The following is a 27464-nucleotide window of genomic DNA, read 5'->3' on the forward strand; positions in this document are numbered from 1 at the left end:
GCAGAGAGGGAGCCAGGAAAGGTTCATTCAACACTGACCTGTACTAAGCAGCTGGGATGTTGTATTCTTAGAGAGGACCAGTTGTAGTCATGTGTAAAGAGAATTCTGCACCAATAACCAATTGGCCTGACCAGCTTGCCAGGCCCCTTTAAGCAAAAGCCAGTTTCACTGTAAATGGTTTTCAGGACCACATAAGTTAACTCTGGCAGCCATGTGATGCTGAGCAGGCTTGGTGGGGGTCCCTGAGACTTCCTGCCTCCAGGCTAAGTGTTACAGGGCATCATTTCCTGCTGTGGCTGTGCCGAGTTGTCCTTCTTACATAGAAAGGCTGGGTCATCTTTACTTTTGATACAGGGGATCAAAAAGCAACATGAATTTAAAATGTTTAATTTCTTACGTTTCAGGTTTTTATTTTTCGTTTCAGAGAAACTTAGCTGATCTTTTCATTCATCAAAAGAATCATGGCAGGTGAATGAACTGCTCAGGTGAATTATTCTGCAAATTGTCTTGCTTTCACATTTATGTTATTTCTTTCTTTCCATGCCATTTCCTTCAGTTGACTATAATCTATAGCCACTTTCCTTCATTTTTTTTCCATTACCTGATTAGTCTTTTCTTACAGATGGAGCATTTTCTCTCAAAGCTTGAGGCAGGAGTTGTAGCTGTAAGTGGATTGCACTTACTGTCAGAGGACACTGTTGACTTCCAGAGGAGCTGTGCCTCCATATTGCCTTTCCCAGGTGTGTTTTGGGCTCAATTCCTTGTGCCATTTTAGAGATTGTGTGAGTTTCTTTGAAGTTACATGCAAAATACAATTCACTCAGCACACAACTCCAGAAAGGTATTTTTGGGAAAAAGCTGTCTTGATGTTCTGCTTCCTTACATCTCCTCAAATCCCAAATCACTTGGCTTAGCACTCCCATGGTCAACACAATAATCTATTCTCCCATCTTCAGGTATTTGCCATTTAGGCACCATTTAGTCAATATTCAGCACTCTCAAGCCTTAGGGCCTGGCCTTCATGTTCAGCAAAGCTGTTCCCCAGAGGGAGCCCATACCGATAGCTCTCCATGCTCTCAGCTGGTTTGGATTTTGTGGGGATGGAGTCGTGCTGGTAGAGCAACGCTGACTTTATCATCCCAAAGTCTTCCTGAATCTTCATCCCTGAATAGACGGCACCCGAGATGTTTTCTGCCACGTGGGTGTAGCTCTGGAGGTTTTTCACGTCGCAGAGGTTGTCGCTGTATTTCAGCGCGGGTGGCTTGTAGGCCTGGTAGGACACCTTGGTGGTGGTGGTGATGACGGTCTGCAGCGGCGGGGCCATGGGAGCGGGGCTGGGGCTGTACCTGCAGGCATAGTCCCCACTGTAGTAAGGGTGGGGAGCACTTGTTGCCATCTGCCCGTAGTCACTCCGCTCTCCGCTGCCGGTTTTCCCCCACGCTGGTTTCAGTCCGTAATGCCTGCCAGGGTTATCAAAGCTCTTATCGTGGGTGGTCACAGCGTTGTAGTGAGACCCGTTCAGACTGAGGGGGTCTGCATCAATGGCAGGACTGGGCAGATCTTTGTAAAATGTTGGGTAAGGACTTGAGCTTATGAAGGCGGGAACTCCAAACTCGTAACTGCATGGCATGGGCATGTAGAGCCTTGGATTTGGGCATTTAGGGTATGGTGATAGCTGGTCCTCTTGGAAGCTGGCTGAGTCGTAAGGTGCCTTGTAGAGGTCTGGGTTCTGCACCGAAGGGTAGGACTGGGCTGGAATTGAATAATTGGTGTCTGTGAAGATACCAACTCTTTCTGGGCCATCCATGCAGTGAAAATTCTGTAGGTTATTGGCGTAACCACTGCTGTCAGGGTACCTTCCTGCCTGACAAGGAGAAGTAGATCTTTAAGACATAAGAATCAATACTGCCCACACACATATGTCTCAATACTTGTGCTATTGCTAGTTTCAGCCCCAAGTTAACAGATGCTAATTTGTAATTAACACATGTTAATACCATGGTGTAAAGCTTTGTTTTGCCCTGGGATCCACAGTACATGTTTATCACGTCTTTTTAATTGACAAATAAAGTCTTCATTTATGTCACCTTTTTATTTCACTAATGACTTTGACTTACCTCTGAATTTAGAGATCTCTTTTTCTGGGAGTGGTGATAAGAGGACATTTGCTTCTTAATTGCACTTCTTCTTGCCTCTGCCTCCAGTTTACTCTCTGGCCGGGGGTGGTCATGGACTCCTTTAGCCTAAATTAGGATTAACTGAGAATTAGGTGTATACCTAGAAGGGGGTAAGATTAGAGAAAATGGTCTAAGTAGCAGGAGGGATAGTCACAGCATGGTCTGTGATTTGGCACAAGTAAAAAGGAAGGAGAGACTAAACAAGGACAAATTCATGTGAAAATAAACAAATAGCATAAATCATTATTTGAATGTAGATGGAAAGAAAAAGTGAGGGAGAAGTCAGTGAGGACTGCAGAGCTGATAAAGGAGCAAAAGTGCTACCTAAATTTGTGACATTCAGGAGTAGATAATTAGAACCAAGAGATGGCAGGGTGTGGGGATGGGAATTTAGTTTGGCTGGTTTTCTGCAGTCCAGTTCTGCCTTATAAACACATCTATAAATAGCATAAATAGGCTTTAAAGAGGTTTCGTGCCATAAAATGAAAAATATTCTCTTAAAGCAGTACACCTTCTTGAACAAGACTGAAAATTATATCCTGGGAAAACCTGGAAAATCTGAAGATGCTCTGCTATTGAAACATCAGTGGGTATGCAGAGCTACATAACCAAAGTTATATTGGCATATGATGAAGTAATGGACACTACATTTCCTTACTCATTTGTCTGAGCAGAGTTACATACAGTCCCCAATACAAAGCAGAAAGCTAAAAATTGCTTTTAAAACACTGTCCTTTCTCAAGCAGAAATTAACTTCTAGGCAAGGATTTATCAACTTTTTGGATAGTAAATTTTTCCAGTTTTGCATGTCTTTAAGAGAACATTTGAAAAAGAATAATATAGGAGGGAATCTGGGAATATGGCCAGTTTTGTTCCATTTACTGACTGGAGAACAGAATTTACTGCTGTGAGAGTCAGTGGAAAAGATCCAGGAGAAAATGTAATCTCATAGAACAGAAACTTTTTGATTCATTTTTGTTCCAATGTTGCTAAAAAATAAAAATCAAGACAAAATTTCAAATTTCAGCTAAGATTCTTCTTTTTTTCTGTCAAGATTTTAAATCCTTCAAAATTCAAAGGCTTGTTTCACACGAAGTAGAATTTTTATGCTTCCACTCATGTAAATTAAGTAAGACCTTTTTTCCCTATTTATTTTAGTAGGAAATAAATATTTGGAAATAACATTGGAGAGATCCAGTTGTCACATACACCAGGGTGCAAGACAACCTTTTTGTTCATATTTGTGTTCTGTAAACAGGAGAACTTTAGCCGTCAGTGATATTGTAGTTAAAACTGAATATTGCCAACCCATAAGTACTGCTTTCAGAGAGACAGCCAAGTGTTATTGTTTTATTTGTTCTTATGTTCATACTCAAGAGAAATTCAGTTGTGCACTAGACCTCTGTCATGCTCATCATGGTCTGTGTTACATAGAAAGAGGCGGGGGGAGGAGGAAGAAATCTTTCTCTTTTACAGGTATTTTTTATATAGTGTGCATAAATACATACAGCTGCTTTCTACCTGGCTCATCATGGTCTGTGTTACATAAAAAAAGGGGGGTTGGAGGAAGAAATCTCTCTCATTACAGGTATTTTTTTATACAGTGTGCATAAATACATACAGCTGCTTTCTACCTGGAAAAATATTGCTTTTCCATCAAGCCTCCAGAAGTTCGTGACCGGATACCCGCTGTGTCCTCGGCAAGGAATCAACTCGAGGGCAGAGTTACAGTTGGGGCAGGCTTTCTCTGTGAACAGACAGAAACTACTGAAGAGACTGGTTAAGGAGAGTAAACAGAGCTCAAGAGCAACATGATCAGACTTCTCCAAAATTCAGATTAAAATGTATGTTCAAGGAAATGTGACATAGACTACCCAGCATAGCTAAATGGTAGGAACTAGAGCTGCCCACTAGGTGTATACGCTAATAATTTAAAGGATTTAAATCCATATCCCCTTAAATATTTGCAAAGAGGCATTGATGAAATTTGCAATTAATCAGCCATTGCAATTGTGCCTTAGTCTGCCCACAAGCAAGAGTGACTCCAGCTTGGAAATCAAGCCCAGAAGTAAGAAGGGGTCCCTTGGGCATCGCAGCTCTCTCACTTTGTTGCTTCTGCCGAGCCTTGTCGCATATGGCGGGGCGGAGCTGCAGCCTGGCCCCGCCGGGCAGGGCGCAGCTCCGGGCACACACCACGACGCCCAGGCAGGACTTCTTGAGGATCTGGCAGTTGTGGTTGTTGGTGTTGCGCATGGCCCAGCCGCTGAGGTGCCGCTGCGCGTTCTTCTCCTCGCTCGAGTAGATGAGCCGCACGTAGCCATCGGGCCACTCCTGGAAGGCGTCGAAGTGCTTGGGCTCCTGCAGCCCCGCAGGCAAGGCAGCGAGGAGAAGAGCAAGAGAACGTTATTAGTACATTAAACCTGATATTTTTGCCTACTTATAAGACACATAACAGGGGGCAAAATGCTTTTTCTGTCACCAGCCAAGCAGCAGAAAAAGAAATATTGAAAGAATAGCTTGTTCAGAAGTGCTCTCTAAAAGGGCTAGGGCAGTCTGAGATTCCGTATCTGAAAAGAAAGGATCATTTCCTCTTTTGCATCATGATCCATTGTAGCACAGTTTGCTGACACTTACACACTTACACCTTTTACAGGGAAGTTACCAGCTATAAGACATCAGCCTTACTCGCAGAATTTACTGACTAGTCTACTATCAGTGTGCCCAGACAGGACACGAGCCACCCTGATCATGACTGCTATTAAGTTGTTGTGGGACAATGCAGCTGCAGGCAGGAAACTAGAAGTTTTAGCTATGGAATGGCTTCCTAAAGTGCATCTAATATGATTTGAACAAGGCTTTCCCCAGAAAATAGAGATAAAATGATTTGTCATTGCAAATGTACTTCCAATATATGTACAGTGGCACAAACAAAGAATATTTCAGTTTGGGATTTCAGGGCTTTCATTTTCACTCATTACGAAAATGTAATTACCAGAGCTATGAATGAAGATTTTAAACTGCAAATATTTATAATGCAGTACATATTTAACGTATGTATGTACCACATGTGAGAGCAATCCCAGGAAACTACCAGCATTTACAGCATTAAGACATAACAGCGTGGGCTCTGTAAACTTAAATAAACACTAAGACGAAAAAAATTGCAAATTAAAAAACACACTTGAAACTCACAGCTGGACAAAAGTGGAGTGCTCATTGGCATTAAAGCGTTGCATCAATAAACCAAAGGATTATTAGATAACTTGGGTAATAGTAGAAAACTGGCAATTCAAGCTCCAATTCAACATTCCTTGAACAAGGAACAGGAGGTGGAGGGAGAAGGAAACTGTCCAAATGGAAGCTGGACAAAAGTGGAGTGCTCATTGGCATTAAAGTGTTGCATCAATAAACCAAAGGAATAATTAAATAACTTGGGTAATAGTAGTAAACTGTCAATTCAAGCTCCAATTCAACATTTCTTGAGCAAGGAAGAGGAGGTGGAGGGAGAAGGAAACTGTCCAAATGGAGCAGGAGCTCATATCCAGCTATGCAAAGCTGTGCATCAAAGCCATACTTTTACTACAAGTGACTTTATAAAGACTACACCACAACACAGTGAGAAGAGAAGTAAAGCAGACTCTGTAAACCAAAGCTTTGCTTAGAGTGAAGTTCGTTCCGCTAGTCCCCTGCTCCGCGGCAGAGCTGGACGGAGACTTTCCCCAGCACCTCCCCGCCCAGCCGGTACCTGCGGCAGCTTGGGGTCGTTGATGTCCCAGGTGAGCTTCATGGCAGAGAGTGGCCGTGGGTGCCGGCTGCCGGCTTTTTATGCCGTCGGGGCGTCGCCGGTGTGTGTGTGTGTGTGTGCGGGATCGGAGCTCTCAGCCGGCCTCGTAGGCGGACCAGCAGCACCATCACCGAGCGCCACCGCCACCCGGGGCGCTCCCCCTCCCCGCCACGGGCGGGTTTCGCTGCCCTCACCCGAAGGTGTGTGGCGGGGGATAGATGCAGGGGTTGTGCACGAATCCACCCCCCAGCCCCCTAGGGGCCGTGACCTCGGCAAATTTGAGCCGCGTTTGGAAGTCTAACCCGGCAGCCGCGGGGCTCTGCCGCTCTCTCCCGCGGGTGGCCGGGGAGATGAGAGCGGTGACGGGGAGCTGGGGGACCCTGCTCTGCCCCACGGGGATGCCCCTGATCTTGGATTTTGAGCGTGGCTCGGAGCTGTCCACAGCTTGTAAAGCCTCCGGAGGGAGGAAAAGGTGCTGAATAACCTGCTCTTCGGACGTAAACGAAAGCGGCGTTACTTGGCAGGTTCCCCCTTCGCCCTGTGCCCTGCAGCACCTGGTTTAGAACGCAGCGTTGGTGTTGGTGCCATTGTATCGATAGGCGCATTTTAACCTATTGAACAGTTACCGGCTTTTTGTTACCTTTTCGAAAGAAACAGCCGGTGGGATCTGAAGTTTGGAGCTTTTTGTTTGTTTGGTTTGGTTTTCGTGAGTTTGTTTTTCTTTTTATTGGTTTTGTGGGGTTTTTTTTTTGTTTGTTTGTTTGTTTTCTTTTGGAGTGGGGGGATATTATGGGAAGGAAGGAGGGAGATTGATATTTGGTGTGAAAAACAGAAAGATAAAACTATCCACAACAGCATAGAGCGGTTGAACTCCGAGTACTGCTGTCACCCTTTAAACGATCCCAGCTGTTTGCAATGATTTTTCTCGTTAGCTTCCATCCTCTCTGGTCCAAAATTTACTGACCTTTACCCTCAGCTGAGCACCATAAAGCCCACCCGGCAGCAGCACACGCCGGCTGTGGCATCCCTCGGTCGAGAGCAGCCCCAGGGAGGCTCTGAGCTCCTTGGGCTCGGTCGGGGCTCTGTCAGTGCCGGGGTGCGACGGACCCGTCCCAGGTGCCGCACAGCTGCGGCTTTTTAGGGCGGATGCGAACCGCGCTGCTTTTCCTCCTTTTTTTCCCCCCGCTGCTGGGATGTAAAGCGGGGGCTTGCTGAGGAAAGGAGCGTGCTCGGAGCTGTGGGAAAGGCTGGCGAGGGTCGCTCTCCAGCCCCAGAGCCGGTGTGTCCGGCAGCAGCGGGTCACAGCCAGGTGTGAAGCGGCCCCGCGCCATGGCCCCGGTGAGCGGCGCTCCCGGCAGCGGGGACCCGGACAGGGGACACCCGCGGCCACCAGGAACCTCGGGCTGGGAGACGTGGGAGGTTTTGCATTTTGGGTAATAACGAAGGAAAACGAGCCTTTTGGAAGTGAGGGGATGCGTAAGTGGGGTGGCAAAAGTTGTTTGTTTTGGTTGGATTTTCTTTTTTGGGGGGGACAGGGAAAGATTTTTTTTCTGTATTTTTCTCTTCCTTTTATTTTTAAAGGAAGAAAGAAGTGAAGAACGAAATAGAAATGTGAGTGGCAGTATGGCAGACAGAGCAGAAGACTATGTAAGGATCTTTTACATGCATCCTTATCTTTATCTTACCAACTGTTATTTTTAAAATATATATATTTAAAGGTACATATCTTAAGTGGATATGGCATGACCCAATACTTTTAGTAATTTTATTTAATGTGGGAAGTGCAGTAGTCCTCCTAATATTTTCTTTAGTAAGTGGGAAGAAGTTATTGTAATAGTTGTGGGACTTACAAACTGTGGGCTATGCTGAATTGTCTATTTTCTTACTCAGTACCTTTTATGATTATTCAGTTTCAAGAGTTCTTTCTCTTTTGGACATTAAGACTGATGTTTCACTTCAGATGTAGTAGTAAAATGAAAGTAGGCAAACAAACAATATGAAACAAATAAACAGAAACTTGCAGCTTTTAAAGTAGCATTAAAAGTATTTTATCATAATTAGTGCTGCTACAATTTCAATGCCTGCTTATTTTACTCACTAATTGTTTCCTTCCCCTCCATCTACAGCTTGAATCACTGCTCATTGATGCCTTTAAAGGGAAGGGGTTTCAAAAAATATACGAACTGCTGCAAGAGAAGGAAGTAGAGCCTCCCCAGAAATACAGTGAATCTCTCTTTAACCAGCTGGACAAAGCACTGAGAAAGGCGAGTACCATAAATGATCTCAACTCTCCTAACAGCCAACTCAGAGGGTAGCAGGCTAATGATGCACAGCACTCTGTGTTTCTGTAGGAGCTGGACAAGAATGAATTCAAGAATGTTTCATTGCTGCTGAAATGTATTCAGCTCTACCTTAAAAGTGATCTTCAAGAAGGGAAGAGCTTGTTTATTGAGCAAGGACTGGTAGCAAAGATGAGTATAATAATGTATATCATTTACTAATGTGATTTAAGGTTGTTTGAATCAGAAAAATAACTCCAAGGAAGTGAAAACTAGAGGATGGCTTCTTGGTCCCGCAGAAACAAAATATTTTTTTAATATTTTGCATGAACTGAGTGGGGAAAAATACTGACTCTCTTATTGCTTTTGGTGTAGCAGCCAATTTTATGGCTCCACTCACTATGTGATTTAAAGGGTTGGGTTGTTCAGGATTTTTCTAAGTTGATGGTAGAAGGAGAGAATTAATTTCTATAAGTCCCATTAGTGAAATGATATAGACTTTCTAAATGCAATTTTAAATGCTCCAGCAAAATACATTTTACTGAAATACAATTTTTGTAGTAGAATTGATGAGTACTTTGCACTTTTATATTTTTAAAAACTGAGATATTCTATGAGGGTCCCTCTGTAGCAAACACAATGCATTTAATTTGCAGTTGTGTTTTTTCTTCTGGCACCATATTGATTTCAGCTGGTAATAGTTGTAGTAGCAGAAAGGCAATTGTGCTGAAGATGAGTAACACCTGGATCTAACACAGGTGCCAGGGAACATGCTGTCTGTTAGCAGAGAGCTAATGAGGAGTCCTCAGTCCAAAATGTTGTATTCCTGCCTTGTAGTTATGCTTTTCAGGGTTACAGTTGCTCAAAATTCCTGTATGGAGATAAATTAACATTTTTTTTCCACTCTGAGCTCTGTTCTTTCAGTGGAATAGAGATTTCTAGTTCACCATCTGTGTGTGATGTTATGCAATGTTTAAAACCATCAAGTACTAATATATTTACCTTGAAAAAACTGTACAGTAGTTTTTTGTGAGTTGATGTCCTCTAGAAATATCTATAGTAGTTTTGGTGCCACTAGCAGCACGTATTGTGTCTGAGCACCACAAGTGGGTGCCCTGGATAAGAAAGGAGGCTAAAAGGAGGACTAGGGAGGGAAGGGGGAAATGGCACTTCTCATGTCCTCCTAGCAAAATTTGAACTCCTTAAAGCCATGTAGCTTTTGACACAGCACATGGCTCTAAAGTTTAAACTCTAAAGAACTCTGTACGATTTCCTGCAGACATATAAAATTTAGGTTTTTAAATTCCTCTTCTCAGTTTTTAACTCTTTTTTTTTTTTACTTTTACCTGGTATCTTGGTTTGAAAGAGCAAGAGCATTTGTGACTATCATCAACCCAAATGAGAATAAATTTTTGATGTTACTGCTTGAAGACTTCTTTGATTCTGCATTGGTATGTTTGTGCATTTAAGGGGACAGAAGGGTTGTCTTTATTGGATAAGATAGCTATTGTTTATGAACAATTTCCTGTTAGAATATAAATAATTGCATGGACAGGGTGCCCTCGGGCTGAGCCTGGCAAGCAGCCTAGGTGGAGTGGGTGGGCAGCCAGGAGTCTGCTCCAGGCTGGAGTCTGGCTGAGAGCATTTTCTCATTTTCTAAGTGGAAGTATTTGTTTTTGTAGAAAAATTTGTAATAAATACCGATGCATTTTGTAAATAAAGGCTTGTGAGCCAAAGCTCTCTTTAAAACCCACAAGTTACTGACACTGAGCTGCACTTCATGTGCAAACATGCTAAGCTGGTCCTGGCAATTTGTTCCTGCTCTGTTTGAAACAGATTATTTAAATCTAAAAAATGATCTAACTTGCTTACAACTGTCATTAGGTTTCAACTTTAAATATTCATGACTTTAAGAGTGTTAGAGGCCTAGTGATGTAACATTTGTAATAGGAAGAATGCTTTTTAGTTTTTCCTCCCAGGCTGTTGCTCCCAGTCTTGTTGTCTGTAGCTTACTGGAACAGTGTCACTTTATGCATCAGAATTCATGTCAATGCCTAGATCTCTTTTCAGGAGTTCTGCTAAAATATATTGGAGCAAAATCAAGCTTCCTTCTTTCTGTGCTAGCCACTTTGAAATTATAAAACACCCATTTATTTTCCCAAAATTTGAATTTATTTTGAATTGTCTTCCTGCTATATTTCTTCCACATTATTTCGCTGTGGAGGAGGAAGTGTTTCATGTTATGGAGTTATTTTTAATTTTCCTCAAGGGACTTCAACACCCTTCATATATGCATTGTGATATCTAGTACTGTACTGTATAGTCATAAAATGTGCTTTCACATAGTCCTACATGTGTAATAAAAAAAAAGAGAATGATATCATGATGTGGGTTTTCCAGGGAAGCTGTAGGCACTGTGCTTTCAAGTGCTGCTGAAATCCCTGGGGGAAGTGGGTACTTGGCTGCCTTTACCCTCCCTGCATATTGTGTGATCAGGGTGACCATTTGTGACATACCTGGATCAGGTGGCTTTTTCTGATGTGGGTACACTAGTGTTTTATGTTATTCTGATGTGGGTTCATACTGTTTTATGTTATTTAGCATCTGAAAGTTGGGGGATGAGGAAGGTGTGCATGAACAGCTTGGCACTTTGTGTGCTGCTGTTCTGAGGTGGTAGTGTGCTAATGAAGGCTTCTTTTACTCTTTCCATCAGGTGATTTGCAAATGCAGTAATGAAGGTCAGTATTTTTTTTTCCTTACATTCCTCAGTATAATGAATCTTAATATCAGGAGCATATTTCTTAATTCTGCTTGAACTCTGTCGCCTTTCTCTTTTCTCTTCAGCTTCCTACTTCTACTTCTTCCTCTCTCCAATATATTTTTTTAAAAATTCTCCAGCTGATTTCTCTTCAGTTACTTTTCATTAACATTTACACTGGAACACAAAACCTTTCTCTATTTGTTTTCTTGCTATGTACATGCTGAAAAAAATCTCTGTTATCTTGTTTAAATGGTCAACATCAAGCATTTCACTTGCTCAGAGTGAGTGGCTTCTGAAAGGGGTTCAGTCTAGACAGTCTGTTCTTGCACATCTCTTTGTTCTGGCATCAGATGTCATTCTCTTGCCAAAGGCAACAATCTCCACAGAATAATATGGTAACTCCTTCAGCCTTCTGAACTCAACACAGAGATGTCTGTCTGTCTCTCTTATTCATTTCAGCAGCAAAATTTTGTTCTGTGGCTGCAGCTGGTTTGACATTAGGGTGGGAGGGGAGCAGGTACTTTCAGAAAATATCTATGACCAGGCATCCAGGCTCACAATCCATGTGAAAACGAAGCATTGCAGTGTGGGTCAGGTAATGTGTGCTTATTTGTCCTGGTACCTTATTCTAGTGGGAGCACAGTGGCACAAGCGTCTTCTGGTTAATACTTTATTAGTTTGCTCTGTGGACTTTGACAAAACCTGTATATTCAGCTTTTCTCTGGTGGCTTCCCATTTCTGTGCCAAGTAAGTAGCTTCCCATTTCTGTGCCTCTTTAAATACTTACCCAAGTCAGAAGTTAGTGTATCTGGAGCATTTTTTTAGATGGAATTTACCAGTTCCCCTTTCTGTCTAGGTTGTCTGATGGTTGGAACCTTTGTCTTAAAATGAATTTACAGCTGGGATGTTTTTATTCCTTCAACACAACAAACTGTTGTTGCTTCAACTATTTTTATGTGGGCACCACCCAATTCTAGCTGTGCCTTTCCAATTATTTTTCTAGGGGAGAAAGAGCTAGTGAATTTATTTTTGCCTGAACTAGGGCGCCTAGTGACAGAAGCAAATCTTTGCTGCGCTCTGCATCTGGAGGTAAGATCCTTACTAGGAGAAGAAAATTTGATATATTTGCAAAAGTTTATGTAATTTGATAAAAAGATATGAAATGGTGTTATTGATTTATTTCCATTAATTTTTTACTCCTTCTCTTGTGGGGGTGGAAAGGCCTTGAGGACCCTCAATTCTATCCTTGACAGTCTCCCAAGGGAGGAGAGGAAGAAGTTCCCTCTCTCTGAGGAGATATGCTCACTCACGTAAGTGATTTTTCCTTCCAGTTTCTGTGCCTAAATACACTCCAGTTTCTGTGCCTAAACCCCTCTTCTCTGCATTAGGAGTTATTTCCATTTTAACTTGTGGCACTATGTTGTTTCAGGAAAGACCTGGCAAAAACTATATTGGAGGTTGGTGGTAAGAAGTTCTCCAGCTTTATCTCATCTGCTTATTTATTATAGATGAGCTATAATTTAAATTTTATTTCCTTGTTAAGAGTTGATTTTTAGGGAAGCAAGTCAAATGTACTTTAGCAAAATAAAAATGAAAGAAGTTAAATACAGCAATGCATTAGCCCTTTCTGGTTGATATTAGTAATGCATATTGACTGATCAGGTAGGCTAAACTGATTTATGTAGAAAAGTAATTAGATCAGCTTTATGTAGGCGTTTACAGAATATGCTGGCTGTTAGTCTTCAAAAAATTAAATTTGAATTGCTTTGCTATGATGTGGACAAAATTTACTTAACGAGGTGAATGGCCACTTCAGTGAAATCTTTTTGTTTTTTCCTAATAATAACACTTTCTAAGTATTGCCATGGTATATGGAATGTAGCTTAATCCTACTAGGTTAGTGATGGGTCTCTGCTCTCATCCCCTTCCCAAGCCCCAAGCACATCTCCCACTCGTGTGTGTTGTGGTTTGCAGTGCTCTGTACCTCGATCTCACTGGTGGGAGGATGCCTGAGCCAGCACTTGGCTGTTACCCTCCCCTGTTCTCCTAGGAGGAACTGAAGCTAGAGGATGGGTGTGACTGCGGTATAAATGGCAGGAGTAGCAATGCTGTAACCCTCTGTTGTGCCAGTGGGATGATATTTATCCTCTGCTTATGATTACCCGGCAGATTATGATCTTCAGGTTGCCCTTTCAGAAGCACTTTGTAGGTTAATGATAAAAAAATGGAGAGATGACCTTGTTCATCACTGGTTTGAAGATAACTATCTTGCTGAAGCTTTCAAAGAGATCAAGGATCGAGAATTTGAGACGGTGAGGGTCCTTGTTTTGAAAACAAGATACTTGACAAATGTGTATAGGGGCTAGATTTGGTTGAGTTAAGCCAGGGTGTCCTTGCAAGAAGTTCCTACAAAACTGATTTTATAAATACACAGTTATTTGTGAATGCTATGTTTTACCTTTCTTTTTCTTATTAATATGGTAAATATTAAATCATTTTGTTAACATTGTTAAAATAGCTCCTACTTCTAAGTTATTTTAACTATAAAAAAGTTTAAAAAATATAAATAATGCATAAACAAGTTAATTTGTGGGATTTATATTTGAGTTCTTGCTGGTCTTAAGTTGGGTCTAACCTTTTGTAGTAAGTTGAGGGTTTCTTCCCAGTGGTCATTGATGTTCCACAGCTTAAGGCTTTTAACTGGACATTAGAGGTTACACAGCAAATGGTTATTCTACACAATGGAATAACTCTTTGAAAGGAAAAGTAGCCTGATTTTTAAAAAAATAACATGTCGTTTGTCTTGAAGGACTGCAGAAAATTTCTTAATCTACTAAATGAAAGGCTTGGAGATAAAAGAAGGTAAGCTGAGAACCAACAGAATAAATTGGTGCTATCATTACTGCAGAGGGGAATAAGTGGAATTGTGAGAAGGGTTGGCTTAAACATAAAAAAATATTTTACATCACATGTAAAATTAAGCTGTTTTTTTAAGAAGGAAATTTTATGGATTTTTATGGTGATTGTTTTGAAAGTAAAATAAATGAAGATAACACACCACTACTAAAATACAGTAGTCTCTTATCCAAGCTTAATTTACTTCTAGAAAATTTAAAATTATTCTTTGAACAATAAGATTGGTTACTAATCTTACTAAAAATAAAATCATTGAAGTCAGACTCTAATGTTGAACATATCATGTGAAGTCTGCTTCTCTTCCAGGGTCTACTCATTTCCTTGCATATCTGCTTTTGCTGAAATGAACGAGGTAATAGCTCTTAAAGCTCTGATGCCTTCCCTACTGTGTTATGGCTGCTGAAATGTTGCTTTCTGTGGTAAATGTTTGGGGTTTTTTCCCCTGCCTCTTTTTCATTGAAGAGCTCAATTTCTTGGAGCACAGGGTGTAACCTTCTGCTCTAGCTGGAAAGTTTGCTTGTTTGTCACTTAGCTCCCAACTTACTGCTGCTGACTTTGCTCTTATATCAGCCAAGTGATAGAGGCAACACTTCTCTTCATGGTGATGACAGAAGAGAGTCCTAAAAGGAAACAGGAGGACAGGACAACACTGAGTCCTCTGGCAGAGCTGTTTCCAGACTGCCGGAAAACAAGATTAGCCTGATGCCCCTGGAGAAGAGTTGCAGATCCTGCAGTTTGCTTCACTGGTCTTCAGCTGAATAAACTGGCACCATTCCTGACAGTCATACTGAATCAAACCCATGTAGATGGAAGCTGATTCCACTGCTTCTGCTTATTTCAAGTGCTCAGAAACAGAGCTTCCATAGCTTCTTTCCTGGCACAATCATGCAAGCATTTGTGCATTTCTGCTCCTGTGGCTGAAGCAGAGGCATGTCTGACATGGGTGTGGTTGGGGGAGCAGTGGGCTGGCACCCCACAGCATAACCCAAGCTCCTGTTTCTGCAAGGTGTACGGGTGTCTACGTAGGGTAACGCTTTCCAGTTTTCTCTCATTAGAGAAAATTGACTGGTACAGCAGCTGTGGGGCTTTTTGGGGAACAACAGTGCTGCTCTTCTTCCCCAGGTGAAGAAGCCATCGGATGAGAAACTGGAGGAGTTTTGGATTGACTTTAATGCTGGCAGCCAGAGTGTAACTTTCTATGTGGATTGTGATGAGGTAACAGCAAAGCCCAGGTGGCCTTGGGTTAGCCTAAACCAGTGGGCTCTCCCTCAGCCCTTCTGACACAATGGCTTTGGTTTTCAAAGGGAACTCTTTGGGACTCTGTGAGGCTGTCAAAAGAAAATGTCAACAGTTACAGTGTGAAGGGTAAGATATTTCCCAACAACACTATTCTGTTTGGCTGGGGATCCATGAGACACAGGTAAACCTAAATTCCCACCATCACCAAGGTGTTCCTGTGTATTCTCCTCCCTCTCTGCCTTGTCCTTTGGTCATCCTGCACTAGCTCTGCTTGTTGGACTATGTGTGGGCCCATTCTGCACAATAAATCCCCCTCCCTACCCCAACAGGACACCTTGAGATGTCAATTTGTAGGTGTCCTGGGGAATAGAATAACCAAGACTCAAGGGGAAAGAAATGAGCAGAGTAAGTGGAAATGCACGGGCAAGATGTAAAAGACTGTTTTAAAAATCCAAAACAAATACTCAGACATTTTGGGATTAACCGAAGAATGTCTTGATCTAAAACAAATGTAATTGATTGTTTTGGTTTTTTTTTTTCATAGAGAAGGATAGACAAAAGATTGTTAAATTTTTTATGAAGATACCTGCTGCTCTTAACAAAACAGAAGCAACAAAAGTCAAACTGGTTTTCAGTGCTGAATTTGAAATATTAAGTGTACTTAGAAAAGTCCTGGGAGATGAAAGACTGATGGTAAGTTCTAATATGTGGGGTTTTTTCTTAACTGTATTTTACACTGGACACAACAATTCAGGTATGTGGGATTTGTGTTTTGTGGTTTCTTTATTTTCTGTTTCTCTTTACTGTATAGTTATTTTCCCACTATGGATTTATGACACTCTACATAGATGTTCTAAGCTTTGGCCTGGAAGAGAAATTAGGTGTTTTAGGAAAAAAGTTTCAAGGTACTCAAATTTATGGTTCAAAATCCAGAAGGTTAAAATTATTTGCTAATTCATTGATTTATACCTTTTCCTGAGTTTCTGAAGTAGAAAATAAAGCCTGTGGCATTTAATTACATAACTTTAAGTGTGGACACGATCTTATATATGGCGGCAAGTGTTATATTGCACAGGATGAGCAAATTGTTACACAAAAGTCTGGAGGCATGCTGAAAACTACAGATCTTAGACTGACTTTGTAGATAGAAGTCAAGACAAAGATTAGAGTACTTCTAAAACCTCAGCATTTTGATTAGTTAATATGAAAATGTAAATTGTGTATGATTTTTTCTTTTTTCCCCCCAAGTGTTAATATAGTTAATTTTTGATTTGCAATTCATCCGCAGTCTGTGGTGTTTACAGAAAAGCCTACATGACAGTAAATAGTCATAATATAGTGGCTGTCATTTGTCCTTAAAGGAGCCAAGACCTTTCCAAATGATCAACTCAATTAGTATCCACTGATTTGTTGCTGGCAATTAGCAACTGTTAGTTTTGTATTAAGTAGCTGACTTTACTAGATAAAGACTACTCTTTTTAAGTCCACTTTCACATGAGATTAATTCATACCAACAGATAGTTGAGTCTGAAGAGGAGATTGTCCATTCTGGGAAGGAAGCCATGCAGAATGAAGCAGGTAATTTTTGTGGGTTTTTTTCTTTAAATTTAAATATCTGTTTTCATATTATCATTTTTCACTTGTAGTCCACAGCTCAGAGTTAACATCACTTAAAATAAAAAAAAAGGCAAAAGGAAAAAAAAAATCAAACAAAAAAACCAAGCCATGCCCAAGCTCAGTCTTCTACTGTTCCTGCCTTGTGAGCTTGGTAACTCTGCCTGTGGCAGATGCTGAGTCCCTCTAGCCCAGGGAGTGAGGGCTGGGCAGCATGGCCATGTGCTGCTGGGCTTGTACGAGCAGGGGAATGCTCATGGAGACAGGATCTCTGTGCTGGCAGGTGGCCTGGCAAGGCACATGTCAGCTGCTGGCTGACCTCTGGTGTGCAGGGTGTGCAGAACTGTTTCTCCATCTGCAGGTGTGGTGGGATGCACCCTCCTGTCCTCCCCTCTGGCGTGCCTGGTTTCTGGTTTGGCTACGCCACGTGGTGGCCTTTGGCCTCCTGAAAGCTCAGGTTCCCAGATGGGCCAGTGCTTGCACCTTGGCACTTGACAAGCTCCTTCTGTGCAGTGGGGTGTGTATGGTGGGGCAACCTCTACTAAAGCTTCCTGCAGGGCGACTTCTGTTTTTTCTGAACAAGGTGATGTGCTAGTGAATGATGTGCTCCTGTCCCCAAGTGCAGTGGATGATGCCTGGAGCTGTCATAGAGAAACAGCTGGGGGAGCAGAAGTGCTCACCTGCAATCCTTGTTTGTGGGTAAAGGTGAGCAGCAGCCCAGTGCCTCTGCAGGAGGTGACCTGCTGCTGTAAATACCTTGTGCTGCAGGGCTGTATCTGTGTGTGCCCCAGCTACAAAAATAGTTGCCTTAAGGTAGGACAGGGTCTAAGCTGCACCTGAAATAGCATTTATTCCAATATTCTCTATTTGTGTTTCTTTGAACTGGGTGCATCAAGTTTTCTATCATCAAATGGTGGTGCTTCCCGTGCTGCTGCCAGTGACAATCTTCTGCAAGGCATCTACTTCCAGGATCATTTGGCAGAGTTTTATTATGTCCTAAATGCAGTAGTTGTTGAGGTAACTTGGAGCCTGAAGTACAGACATATAATTTCTGTGTCTGACCCAAAGGAAGGTCAAAGCCCAGCACTTATAAAGAAAGAGAGAGTAACTCCTTTCAATCTTATGGTCTGAAATTCTTCTGTAAGTCCTCACAAACTGTAGCTTACAGCCTTAAGAAAAAGCTGCTTATAGCGAAGAAGCAGGAGGTGTGTGTGTGATCAAAATTGGTCTTAAACAGGAAAAGCTTCCTCAGCTCAATTTTTGGTATCAAATTTCTTGGAAGGTAGTCCTTTTTTTTCTGTAAGGTGGTCTTTTAACTTTGAAAGCTGGGACTTGCTCTTGCTCCAAAACTGGCCTTGGAAGGTAGTTTTTTTTTCCGTAAGGTGGTCTTTTAACTTTGAAAGCTGGGACTTGCTCTTGCTCCAAAACTGGCTATATTTCAGGTTTGAGTGATTACATTTTGTGTGGGTCTCTTCCTAGTGTAACTTACTTGACGGTTATTTCCATGTCCTCTAAGAGTGTGAAATCACAGCTCTTCCTACTGCTATCACCCACTGTCTTGAAAATAAATCCAGTCTGAAGATCTCTTAGAATAGCTGTCACATTCTTTCTGTGACAATATTAAAAAGAAATGTTTAATTTCTTCTAAGTTCCTGTGCATTTCAGATTTCTCCATACTTGAAAGAGCCACTTCCACCTGTAAATGTCCAGGGCAGTAACTTCTTCAGTAGTCCTTTCCACTTTCCTCCAGTTACAGCCTAAAATCTAGAATGGAAGTCCTCCAGTTTGTGGAGATGCAGATGAGCCAGGAGTTACTTTATCAGTGCCTACCATGGAGCACACAGAGGTGCAAGGTGGGCACTGCTACTTGAAGCAGTCTAGGAGGAAAAAGGGCAGAAGGTAGTTAACCTGCAATAAAACAAATTTTGCAGAATTTGAGTGGAGGAAAACATAGAAGGTGGAAGATCCCTCTGCTGTAGTCAGACACAAAGGCTTGTTCCATGTCCTCCAGAGCCTAGGAGTCAATGTAGCGATATAAATAGTAAGATGATAAACTTGTGTATATTTATCCAGTATTGATGAGCCTGTATGTTGTTTATTTAGCATTGCAATTCTTCACTGGGTACTTTGAAGATACTTGGGTTTGTTCTGTTAAATGTGAGCTGAAGATGTGCCTAGAAGGTTGTACTGCTGCAATTTATGAATGCATGTGTGGGAATGGAAAAAGAGGTGGTGAGTGTGTTTAACTGCTGCAATGGCATTCTCACCCTGGTTGCTGTTCTGCAGAAATACCTGTGCTCTCTAACACACAGAGGTGGAAAAATCCTTCAAACTCTGACAGTGTGGAGACTCAAAAAGACAACTTAACCTCTCAGCACAGACAGCAGTTAACAGGGACTGTAGCAGTAAGTGTTTGGTGTATGATGGAATGGTCCTTGTGCCCCTTTTCCCTTCTTCCAGTCTGCCTTTTTACAGGTGTGACTAAAACCTTCTTTCAAAGAAAACTGGTTTGTGTCTATTCAGCTCAAATACTTACCTCCAGAGCTGCAATTTTGGCAAAATTGCTTTTAAAAAGGAAACAATAAATTACTTCCTCTTGTAAGAGGACAGTGGGATGCTTTTAGTGAGAAACCCATAGTATCACTCACATGCAGCTTAAAAGTTTGTGTGGATAATGATGAACCTGCCATGAAGTTCTTGCCACAAGCTACCATTGAAAAATCTGTTTATGGAAACCCGCAGCTTAAAAGTTTTTTATGTGTGGACAATGATGAACCTGCCATGCAGTTCTTGCCACAAGCTACCATTGAAAAATCTGTTTATGGAAACCCCCACATTTTTATTGATCATATGTGTGTTTTGTTCATGGTTTCATGTCTCCAAACAGAAAATGGTCAGCTCTGGTGTTGCCATGGTTACAGTGAGCCAGCAGACTGACCTGGAAGATGCTAACCAAGGTCAGGCATGGCTCCCTTCAGTACCTTAAGTCTGACCCAGCTAAATGTCACACAGGTGACATGCTGAAGGCTCTGATTTCGTGGGTCTTACAGCAAAAAATAGATAATGTTTCATAGTAGCTTCAGAGGATAAAACTATAGTTTCCTTGCTTTCTTCAGGAAAAAACTCTAAAAGTCCATCCTCAGGGATGAAAGCTAAGCCTAGGTAAGTGTCTTGCAGACAGAAATTTGCAAAGTGGGTTTTTTGTGGCTCTTTTGTGTGTGTGGGTTTTTTTCCCCCTGGGGTTTTAATGCACATAATTTTGAGGTTATTCCATCAATTATTAAATAGAAGATTCTGTTTTGCCACATGGACATCAAGGGCATTGTTTGCCTGGAGTTACAATACTTTGGGGTTGCTGAACAGTTTGGTTACTAGATTGGCAGCTGCTTTGGTGTGACTTTTTTCTCATCACGGATTCAGTCCAAACGCAAGGTGAGCCCACAGCTAATTCACAGACAGTTAAACTTCAGCTGTGAAACCTCAGCTTGCCAAATGTGAGATTGTTCATTATGGGCACCATGGCTTTGTGAAAAATTATGTGAATTTGAATTCACCTTAGCTTGAATTCACCTTTTTTTCCCCCAGAACGTTGGAGGACAGAATTTCTTTTAGTTAAGGAGCTGGACCTCTGTAGAGCTACTGATTTACCTTTCTTCCTTACATATTAAACTGTTGCTTTGGTGCTAACTGGTCCAAGTTTGATTTTCCCCCCAGCCACTTAGTACTTAACAAATGTTTTGATCTTTAGATGAGCAGCTCCCTCACATGTCCTCTTGTCCCCAGTGAGAATCCCCTAGAAGAAGAACCCATGGATGAACAGATACCAAAGGTACGTGTGCCTTGGGAGTCTCCCCGAGTGAAGAGATACAGGGTAGGGAAGAGACTTTCTGGTGGAGCTGCCGGAGAAAGCTGGGATGGGTTAACCCACTCGTGCCTTTGAGCAGTGTCCTGAGCCCACAGTGTCACACCTGATGTGCTGTGCCACTTAGCACCAGGACTGAGCTGCAGAGGCAACAGCTGCCAACCTCATCCTAGAGGGGCCCAGCCAAGTGATTCAAGCTTGCTGGAGTTTATTCAGAACATACACAGCCCCAAAGCAATGTGCTGTGCCTGTGTCCAAGGAGTACAGGGGTGTGTGGGACATACTTGCACCTCACAAGTCTTGCACACCCTCCTCAAGAAGGAATGCTTGCTTCCTGAATGGAGGCAAGCCTTGGAAGTCTACAGATGTGTTTATTCAGTTTTGTATCTGGGCTTTAATGGCTCTCCCATGTAGGAACTTGCAGCCTGGGTAAATTACCAAGTAACTGGGAGTCATCTGTAGTTGCACTTGGAAAGTTCTGTTGGTGTGTCCATGTATTAAAACAAATAAGTAAATGCACTATGTGAGAAAAATTAAATTCCCAAAGCAATATCTTGAGTTTAGGTACTTATATAAGAAATCAGCTTTTAGACTTGTTCTTGTGTTTGTTTCTAGGTGCTAGTTTAAGATTTAAAAAACCCATAATTTTTTTACTGCCAGTTCAGTTGCTTTGTAACACTTGCCCACTTTACAGTGAATTCAAAGATTTTGAGCTACTTTCTCTCCCCCCACCTTCTTGACCCCCCAGTTTCAGCTCTGTGAGTCCCATACTTTGTGGTAGGAAAGTACTGCAGGTAACAGTTTTTCAGCTGCACCTGGAAAATTGTTGTAGTGGGAGGAAGGAAGTTTCCTGGCACACCCTTTCTCTGCTTTTGGCAGGCTTTAGAATCAGAACATGACTTTGGGTATTGTTGTTTTAGATTCTGCAACTCCCTCCTATTCCAAAGGACATTACCACCAAAAAGAGAAACAGGAATACAAGTTTGGCCAAGAAGAGAGCTGAAGACAGGTATGAAGCACAAGCCCTGTGCCCATGCAGGAACTGGTGTACCAAGTAATTTTAGACCTTTTCTAGCCCTCAGGGAGGAAGGGTGTCCCCATGGGGAGTGGCCCAACTACCTAGAACAGGCAGAAAAACAAGTATGAGGCTATGAAGGATCATAACTTGTCTCTGTAGGACTCCTTGGGTGCCCAAAGTGATCAAGATCTCAGAAGCTAACCCTAGCCTGCAAAATTGCCCTCTACCCCTATGTCATGACATGTTGGCTTTTTACTTGCCCAATCATAATCCTCCAGTGAGTTGAGTTCCGAGCATTACCTTTTTCACAAATATTTAAGTTTTCTCGAATATTGTCCCCGTTTCTTGTCATCATGTGTCCTAGGGTTTCATTCCTCCAGTGAGTTGAGTTCTGAGCATCACCTTTTTTCACAAATATTTAAGTTTTCTCGAATATTGTCCCCGTTTCTTGTCATCATGTGTCCTAGGGTTTCAGGATGGCCTCTTTCTCAATTTGTCCCCTTCCCTTGCATCCCCACATCTGTCTGTTTGCATTGGAAGCTGGGGAAACTGCAGGAAGAAGCACTTGAGGTTTTGGGGGCTGTATGCAGCCTGTGGCACTGAAAGTCTGCATTGTTGACCCCTCCTTCCACACTCTGCCAAGTGTTGTGTTCAAGTTAATGTCTGCTGCCGAGCAGGAGGGCAAATGAACTGTGTGTGAGGATCTCTGCTGCTGTTCTGGGGCTTCCATGGGAGTCCTGCTTCAGCCCACTATCCCTTAGCTCAGAAAATCTCCCAAAACCTCAAGTACTTAGATCATTTTTTCGACTGTTGGTAAGAATTGGAAAACTTGATGCAGGGCTTCATAAGTTTTTTGTTTTGTGTATTTTAAGACAATTTGATGCAACAAATCCCGGTTTTAAAACAGGAGCAGCAGTGTAGAAGTTAGGGGTGTGGAACTTCTTAACTCTGGTCATTCTGCTCCCTCTAGTGTTTCGTCTGGAAATGAGTGTTTCCTTCCTTTGGCGAGGAACTCAGCTCTTTAGTCCTCCCATTCCTTTTACTAGTAAAAAGATGATGTACTGTATATTCAGCAATTGTTGCAGTATTTTTTTTAAATAGTTACGATTTGGAGAGATATATAAAACTACAGTTAAGTTTAAATGTTGGAGGACATGAAAACAAGATCTAGGTGTACACAGAGAAGAGATTAGAGAACAAATATTTAATACTAGAATTTTCAAAAAGTAATTAAAAGGAACTTTTAAAATGCTTCTGGTGTTATATTTCCACTCATTACTTCTTACCATGTACTACTAAGGGCGATGTGAGAACAAAATATCCTCTATGTAAACAGGGATGGGTTAATTTCGATGTTTTGAATATTTCCTGAAACAGTTACTATTTTAAAAAGTGAGAATCAAGACACACAGCAAAAAGACTAAGTAGAAAAGGAGCAAGTATTTTTTAGAAGCTTAGAAAACAGTATTTTAAGGCCTGTGAGGTATCTGAGGTGAGGGGCTCAGAAAGAAACCACATTATCACCTCCCTATTCTTAGTGGAATTCTATAGAGTGATTTTTCACTATTGTACGTCACTGCCATATTTATGTTGTCTTGCAGGAAGGAAGTCTATGACTTTGAAAACTCAGACTCCTCAAGTCGTGAAAAGGTAAATTTGAGACAGAAGCTCAGCACCTAATGGAGTAGTAACTTGAAGCAGGGGGCATCATTTACTGCAGAAATGCTGTAAGGATGGACACACTCTTCTAGCAAGACAGACAACTGGGAACCTGAGATTTTTTTGTTTTCTTTGTGTGGTGGAAATGGATTTTTTTGAGTGGCAAGAATGCTCATCACTATGTGAATTTTGTGGTGGGTAATGCATGATAACATCACAGACATTTGTGCTGTTGATCCAATGAGGCTGTGATTGAAGGCCAGTCTCTGTGCTTTACTGAATATCAAAAGCAGATTGCTAAGCATTCACTTTGTCCTCCTAGGCTAAATAGAAGAGACTGAAATCCTCTTCAAGCTGTGCTTTGCAAGCTGGGAATCCCTGGTTAAAACTCGGTCCTCACAAAACTTTTGTTGGAAATTCTGCTTGACTTACATTTGCAGACTCTCAAAAAAAAAAAAGGGAGGGGGGGAAAAAAAATTAATCACTTTGACTGCTTTGAAACTTTGCCCAGTGTGGCCTTTCCCAGGAAGCTGTGAACTTGCTCCTGATGGCTTTCATCAACGTGGCTGTGCTGGACAAACCTTTTGGCTTTCAGCCCCTTCCCTGATGTGGGGGCTGCCACTGGTGCCTGTTAACTGTGAGGCAATGGGTGCCAAATGCAACACCCCAAATTTCTCTGTTATAAACTGGACGTGGCCCGATCCTTGCTACTGCCACTGGGTGTCAGCATAAATCCCTGCTCCATGGCACCCAGCCCCGGTCCCAGCAGCCTGTCCCAGGGCTGTCCAGGCCCTGCGCTCTGCTTACAGTGCTGCTGCCAGCACTGCTATCGATTTAAATGACGTGTCTTGTCATGTTGGTGCCTAAAATGAGCATTATTCATAAACCGAGGAAAAGAGAAAGGAACTCTGTTTAAGACTTAGCTGTTTGTCTATTATAATATGACACTGTTTCATTCAACAACTCCCATTCCATTAAAAAGTGACGTTTCTGAGCATGAATGGTAATCCATTTCCTTTCTGAATTCTGATTTATTTTTACTATATGGAGTATTTTATGTGGCACCTGGGCTCTAAGACAACTCTCTGCTTTCAGGTTGCTGAAGCCAAAGGAAAGGTTCTTGCCCAGAGAACTTCTTCACAAACTCTGAGGTACAGTATTATACATTGTGTTTATGAACCTTTTGCGATGTGAATAAGGGTTCATAGCTTTGGTTATGACCTTTTAAGTTAGGATCCCAAAGGCTGGGTGAATTTTTAGTACAGTAGTTCCTTGCTTAGCTACCACACTGTCTGTGAATGCTATTGATACCAATATTTAAATTAGTACCTGAGAATATAAAGGTTACTGGAAAGACTAGTCACTCCTGTCAATTTTGACAATAATAAGATTTAACTCTTAAACATCATCCTTTTCTGACTATATGCAAAAATGATTGATTTAATTTTTGAAAAATTCTTAAACTCCCTGCTGTGATTTGGCTGCCTTCCAGTCATAGCAAGCTTCCAGAACTCACCACCTCTATGTATGCAGGTTAATTTTTATTTTAAAAGATGCTGATTTCTAGATATCACTGAATTACTACTTTCAAAATCCAGACAAACAAAACTTTGGCAACTGTATGCTCTTTAACAGTTTGGTTCTTCTGCTGAGCTCTTGAGGGGCCTCCTGCCACCTCTACTTCTCTGTGCCCATTCCACAGAGTGGAAGTAGTGTGTAATTGCTGTGCTCTAATCTGGTTCTTTGTGTTACTTGGCAGGACTTATGAAACAAGAAGCAAGAGCAAGGAATTAAGCAGTCTTGAGAGAAGTCAGGTAAGTTGTCTATGCTTTTGCATCCATAGAGCCTTTGAATGTTGCCTATTTGAATGCTGTGTATTTCTACCTCTATGAATCTGTTCCACCCATAAAGAAGCTGAAGTTTAAGGCGTATCTAGTGCAGAGTTGGAGAAATGTGATCCTGACAGCCTCTAAATACTGTCTGCATTTTGAAAGCAGTGATGAGCATGCACCATCACTGCCAGACCAGCTAGTGAATTGTCTGTGTTACCTGTTCCCCCCCTTGATGTGCCACTGGATGCAGCTCAGACACACTGAGCCTTTCCTCCTTGCAAAAGTGCTCTTATTTTAGGCACAGGAGAGAGACAAGGAAGGGGGATACTGTAAAAACCCCATGTTGGCAAAAGGCAAACATCTGCCTCTTGGTGTTTTTATACAGCTGGCTGTGGCTGTTTTGGCAGATTTCACAGCTTTACATGTTGTATTGTGGGAAGGAAGAAATGGGGTAACTTTGTAGCAGCTGAAATGGAATGGCTGAGGGGCTTCTGAGTTAACAGGACTTAATTGTGTCTTTAGTCCAGTTACAGGAAACACCTTTTCTCTGAAAGTAACAATGAAAATACAAGCCCTGGTCAGAGTGAGAAAAGCTGGATCCTTGACTCTCAGATCCAGTCAGTGCCAAAATCTGTTGGCTATACCCGAAAAAGACCCAGAGTGAGAAGTAAATTAAAAGGTAAGCTTAATCCCCTACTGACACTTAGATATGCATGATGTACCATGCTGTAGAAAAGTAAATGCTAGTGATGGTTTAGAAAAAGGAGAGTTTGGCCAAATCCTTGCTTTCCTGAGTGGGAGAGAGCAGGCTTGAGGCTAGCAGCAAGGGGTGCCCTATGGAGGAGATTAATTGCAAACCTTTCTGCTTGAACTGGGCTCCTGTCTCCTTCCCAAATTGGGGCTCAAATGTCCAGGTGTACATCTGGCACCTGAACAAACTGTGTGGGTGCAGCCCTCTCTGTGATGGTGCTGAAGAGCCTGTGGGCCCTGAGCTGATGGCTGTGTTGGTGCTCTTGACCCCACGAGGAGGAAGAGCTCTCTGAAACTACCACACCTCCTCCCTGCAGCCTTCCCCTCCTCACCTCCCCAGAACATCACTGACTTGGCAAGTAAACCTTGAAAATCCTCACAACTTGCAGACCAGGGCATTCTGCTCCCCTCTTTATGCAGTAATAAGCCAACCTTGCTCTTAGTGTCAGATGTGATTATCTCTGATAGTAGCCTCTGCTCGGGCCTGAGCAGCAGCAGACCTCCCCTGCAGCCATGCTCCAGGGCTGTGTGCTGCTGTGACCACCAAATGGAAACCAAATTGTCCTGAATGAGATGGAATGTTGCTCTCCCACTCCTGGAGAAATGATGCTTGCTCAGGTAGCTGTTGGATTCTGCACAGATTAAAAAGCAAAAGAAAGATGAGCTTCAAAGTATTCTTTATACTGAATTTTCAGGGCAGTTGTTCTCACTGCAGTGTCAGTCCATGTCTTGCCTGGGACTTGGGGACTGTCAGACAAAATGCTGAGCCTTTTGTTTTTTACTTTTTTGGCTGCTCTGGATGCAGTGAGTTGTGTATGTTTGTATTGTGGCATCTGTCTTTGTTAGAGTAAGGTGTTTTTTTGAAATTTAATGGAAGTGTTGTGAAGGTTTATCTTGCAAATGGCTAGACAACCAAAACTGAAAAGGTTTGCATTGTGACTCAGTTAACGGGGTAAAGTACACTCTTTATGTTGCCAGTAACCAGGGAACCTTTTCTTGCAGTTCTTCCAGTATCTTCTGCAAGTAGTGGCAGCGACTACGAGTCAAAGAAGGTGAGAAGGTGTCATGCTTTAGTGCCTCAGATTAAAAGACATTATTTACCAATAAGTGAGAATTAAATAAGCTTGTGTTATTTTAATTCTCAAATGTTCTGATGGAGAGATTTGTCTGCTAAGTGCTTTTGAGACTCTATTGGTCTAATGGAGGAGTTTTTAGGAAAACATGGTAAATCTTATAGAAATAACTGTTAAATGCTGCATATCAAATATATATGTGTGTATATTTATATATATTTGAAATACAGAAAGTCTGGAAAAAAATCCCTAGAACTAGTAGTCACACTAAAAGCTTTTATTTTCCCCTGGGAAACTTTTATTCTTTCTTGACAACAACGCTTCTGTTCTGCTTATGAAAAACACCATCAAATGTACATCTCCAGTGCCTAAAGGGAGAATTCTTGCATGCATTGAACTTCAGGGCACAGGTCTCCTTTGGTGCTGGATAGTCATCAGTATGTTAGGCATATTTTATGTATATATCTACTCTTAGTGTATTTAAAAAACAAACCAATCAT

At 41.9% G+C, this 27464-nt stretch overlaps 2 protein-coding genes across 8 annotated transcripts in view; one reads left to right on the forward strand and one right to left on the reverse strand.

Moving 5' to 3' along the window:
* Nucleotides 1-896: 896 nt before the first annotated feature.
* On the reverse strand, nt 897-5964 carry GCM2 (glial cells missing transcription factor 2). The gene is made up of 5 exons (XM_039712205.1): nt 5923-5964; nt 4283-4535; nt 3812-3924; nt 2118-2243; nt 897-1864 (listed from the first exon to the last, which is right to left on the reverse strand). The coding sequence occupies exons 1-5, from the start codon at nt 5962-5964 to the stop codon at nt 983-985; spliced, it is 1416 nt and encodes a 471-aa protein (XP_039568139.1). The 3' UTR covers nt 897-982.
* A 79-nt stretch (nt 5965-6043) lies between these two features.
* The window catches only part of SYCP2L (synaptonemal complex protein 2 like), a 28942-nt gene continuing 7521 nt past the window's right edge, over nt 6044-27464 (forward strand). For 2 of the 7 annotated variants that reach the window (XM_039712113.1, XM_039712114.1), the window contains exons 1-26: nt 7045-7299; nt 7543-7608; nt 8088-8225; nt 8313-8432; nt 9587-9691; nt 10954-10978; nt 12005-12090; nt 12223-12311; nt 12431-12465; nt 13171-13313; nt 13811-13863; nt 14224-14269; nt 15040-15132; nt 15222-15282; nt 15701-15849; nt 16674-16734; nt 19057-19175; nt 19658-19727; nt 19887-19932; nt 20554-20599; nt 21553-21641; nt 23252-23300; nt 24405-24460; nt 25069-25123; nt 25664-25820; nt 26894-26943. In XM_039712113.1, the coding sequence (XP_039568047.1) occupies nt 7291-7299; nt 7543-7608; nt 8088-8225; nt 8313-8432; nt 9587-9691; nt 10954-10978; nt 12005-12090; nt 12223-12311; nt 12431-12465; nt 13171-13313; nt 13811-13863; nt 14224-14269; nt 15040-15132; nt 15222-15282; nt 15701-15849; nt 16674-16734; nt 19057-19175; nt 19658-19727; nt 19887-19932; nt 20554-20599; nt 21553-21641; nt 23252-23300; nt 24405-24460; nt 25069-25123; nt 25664-25820; nt 26894-26943 (2016 nt within the window). In that variant the 5' untranslated portion in view covers nt 7045-7290. Of the gene's footprint in view, nt 6162-7044; nt 7300-7372; nt 7395-7542; nt 7609-8087; nt 8226-8312; nt 8447-9586; nt 9692-10953; nt 10979-12004; nt 12091-12222; nt 12312-12430; nt 12466-13170; nt 13314-13810; nt 13864-14223; nt 14270-15039; nt 15133-15221; nt 15283-15700; nt 15850-16673; nt 16735-19056; nt 19176-19657; nt 19728-19886; nt 19933-20553; nt 20600-21552; nt 21642-23251; nt 23301-24404; nt 24461-25068; nt 25124-25663; nt 25821-26893; nt 26944-27464 lie in introns of those variants that run through there. The other 5 variants (XM_039712120.1, XM_039712115.1, XM_039712118.1 and 2 more) reach the window with 5 other exon arrangements.

Source organism: Passer montanus, unplaced genomic scaffold (genome assembly GCF_014805655.1).
Source record: "Passer montanus isolate IOZ18808 unplaced genomic scaffold, ASM1480565v1 scaffold26, whole genome shotgun sequence".
NCBI lineage: Eukaryota > Metazoa > Chordata > Aves > Passeriformes > Passeridae > Passer > Passer montanus.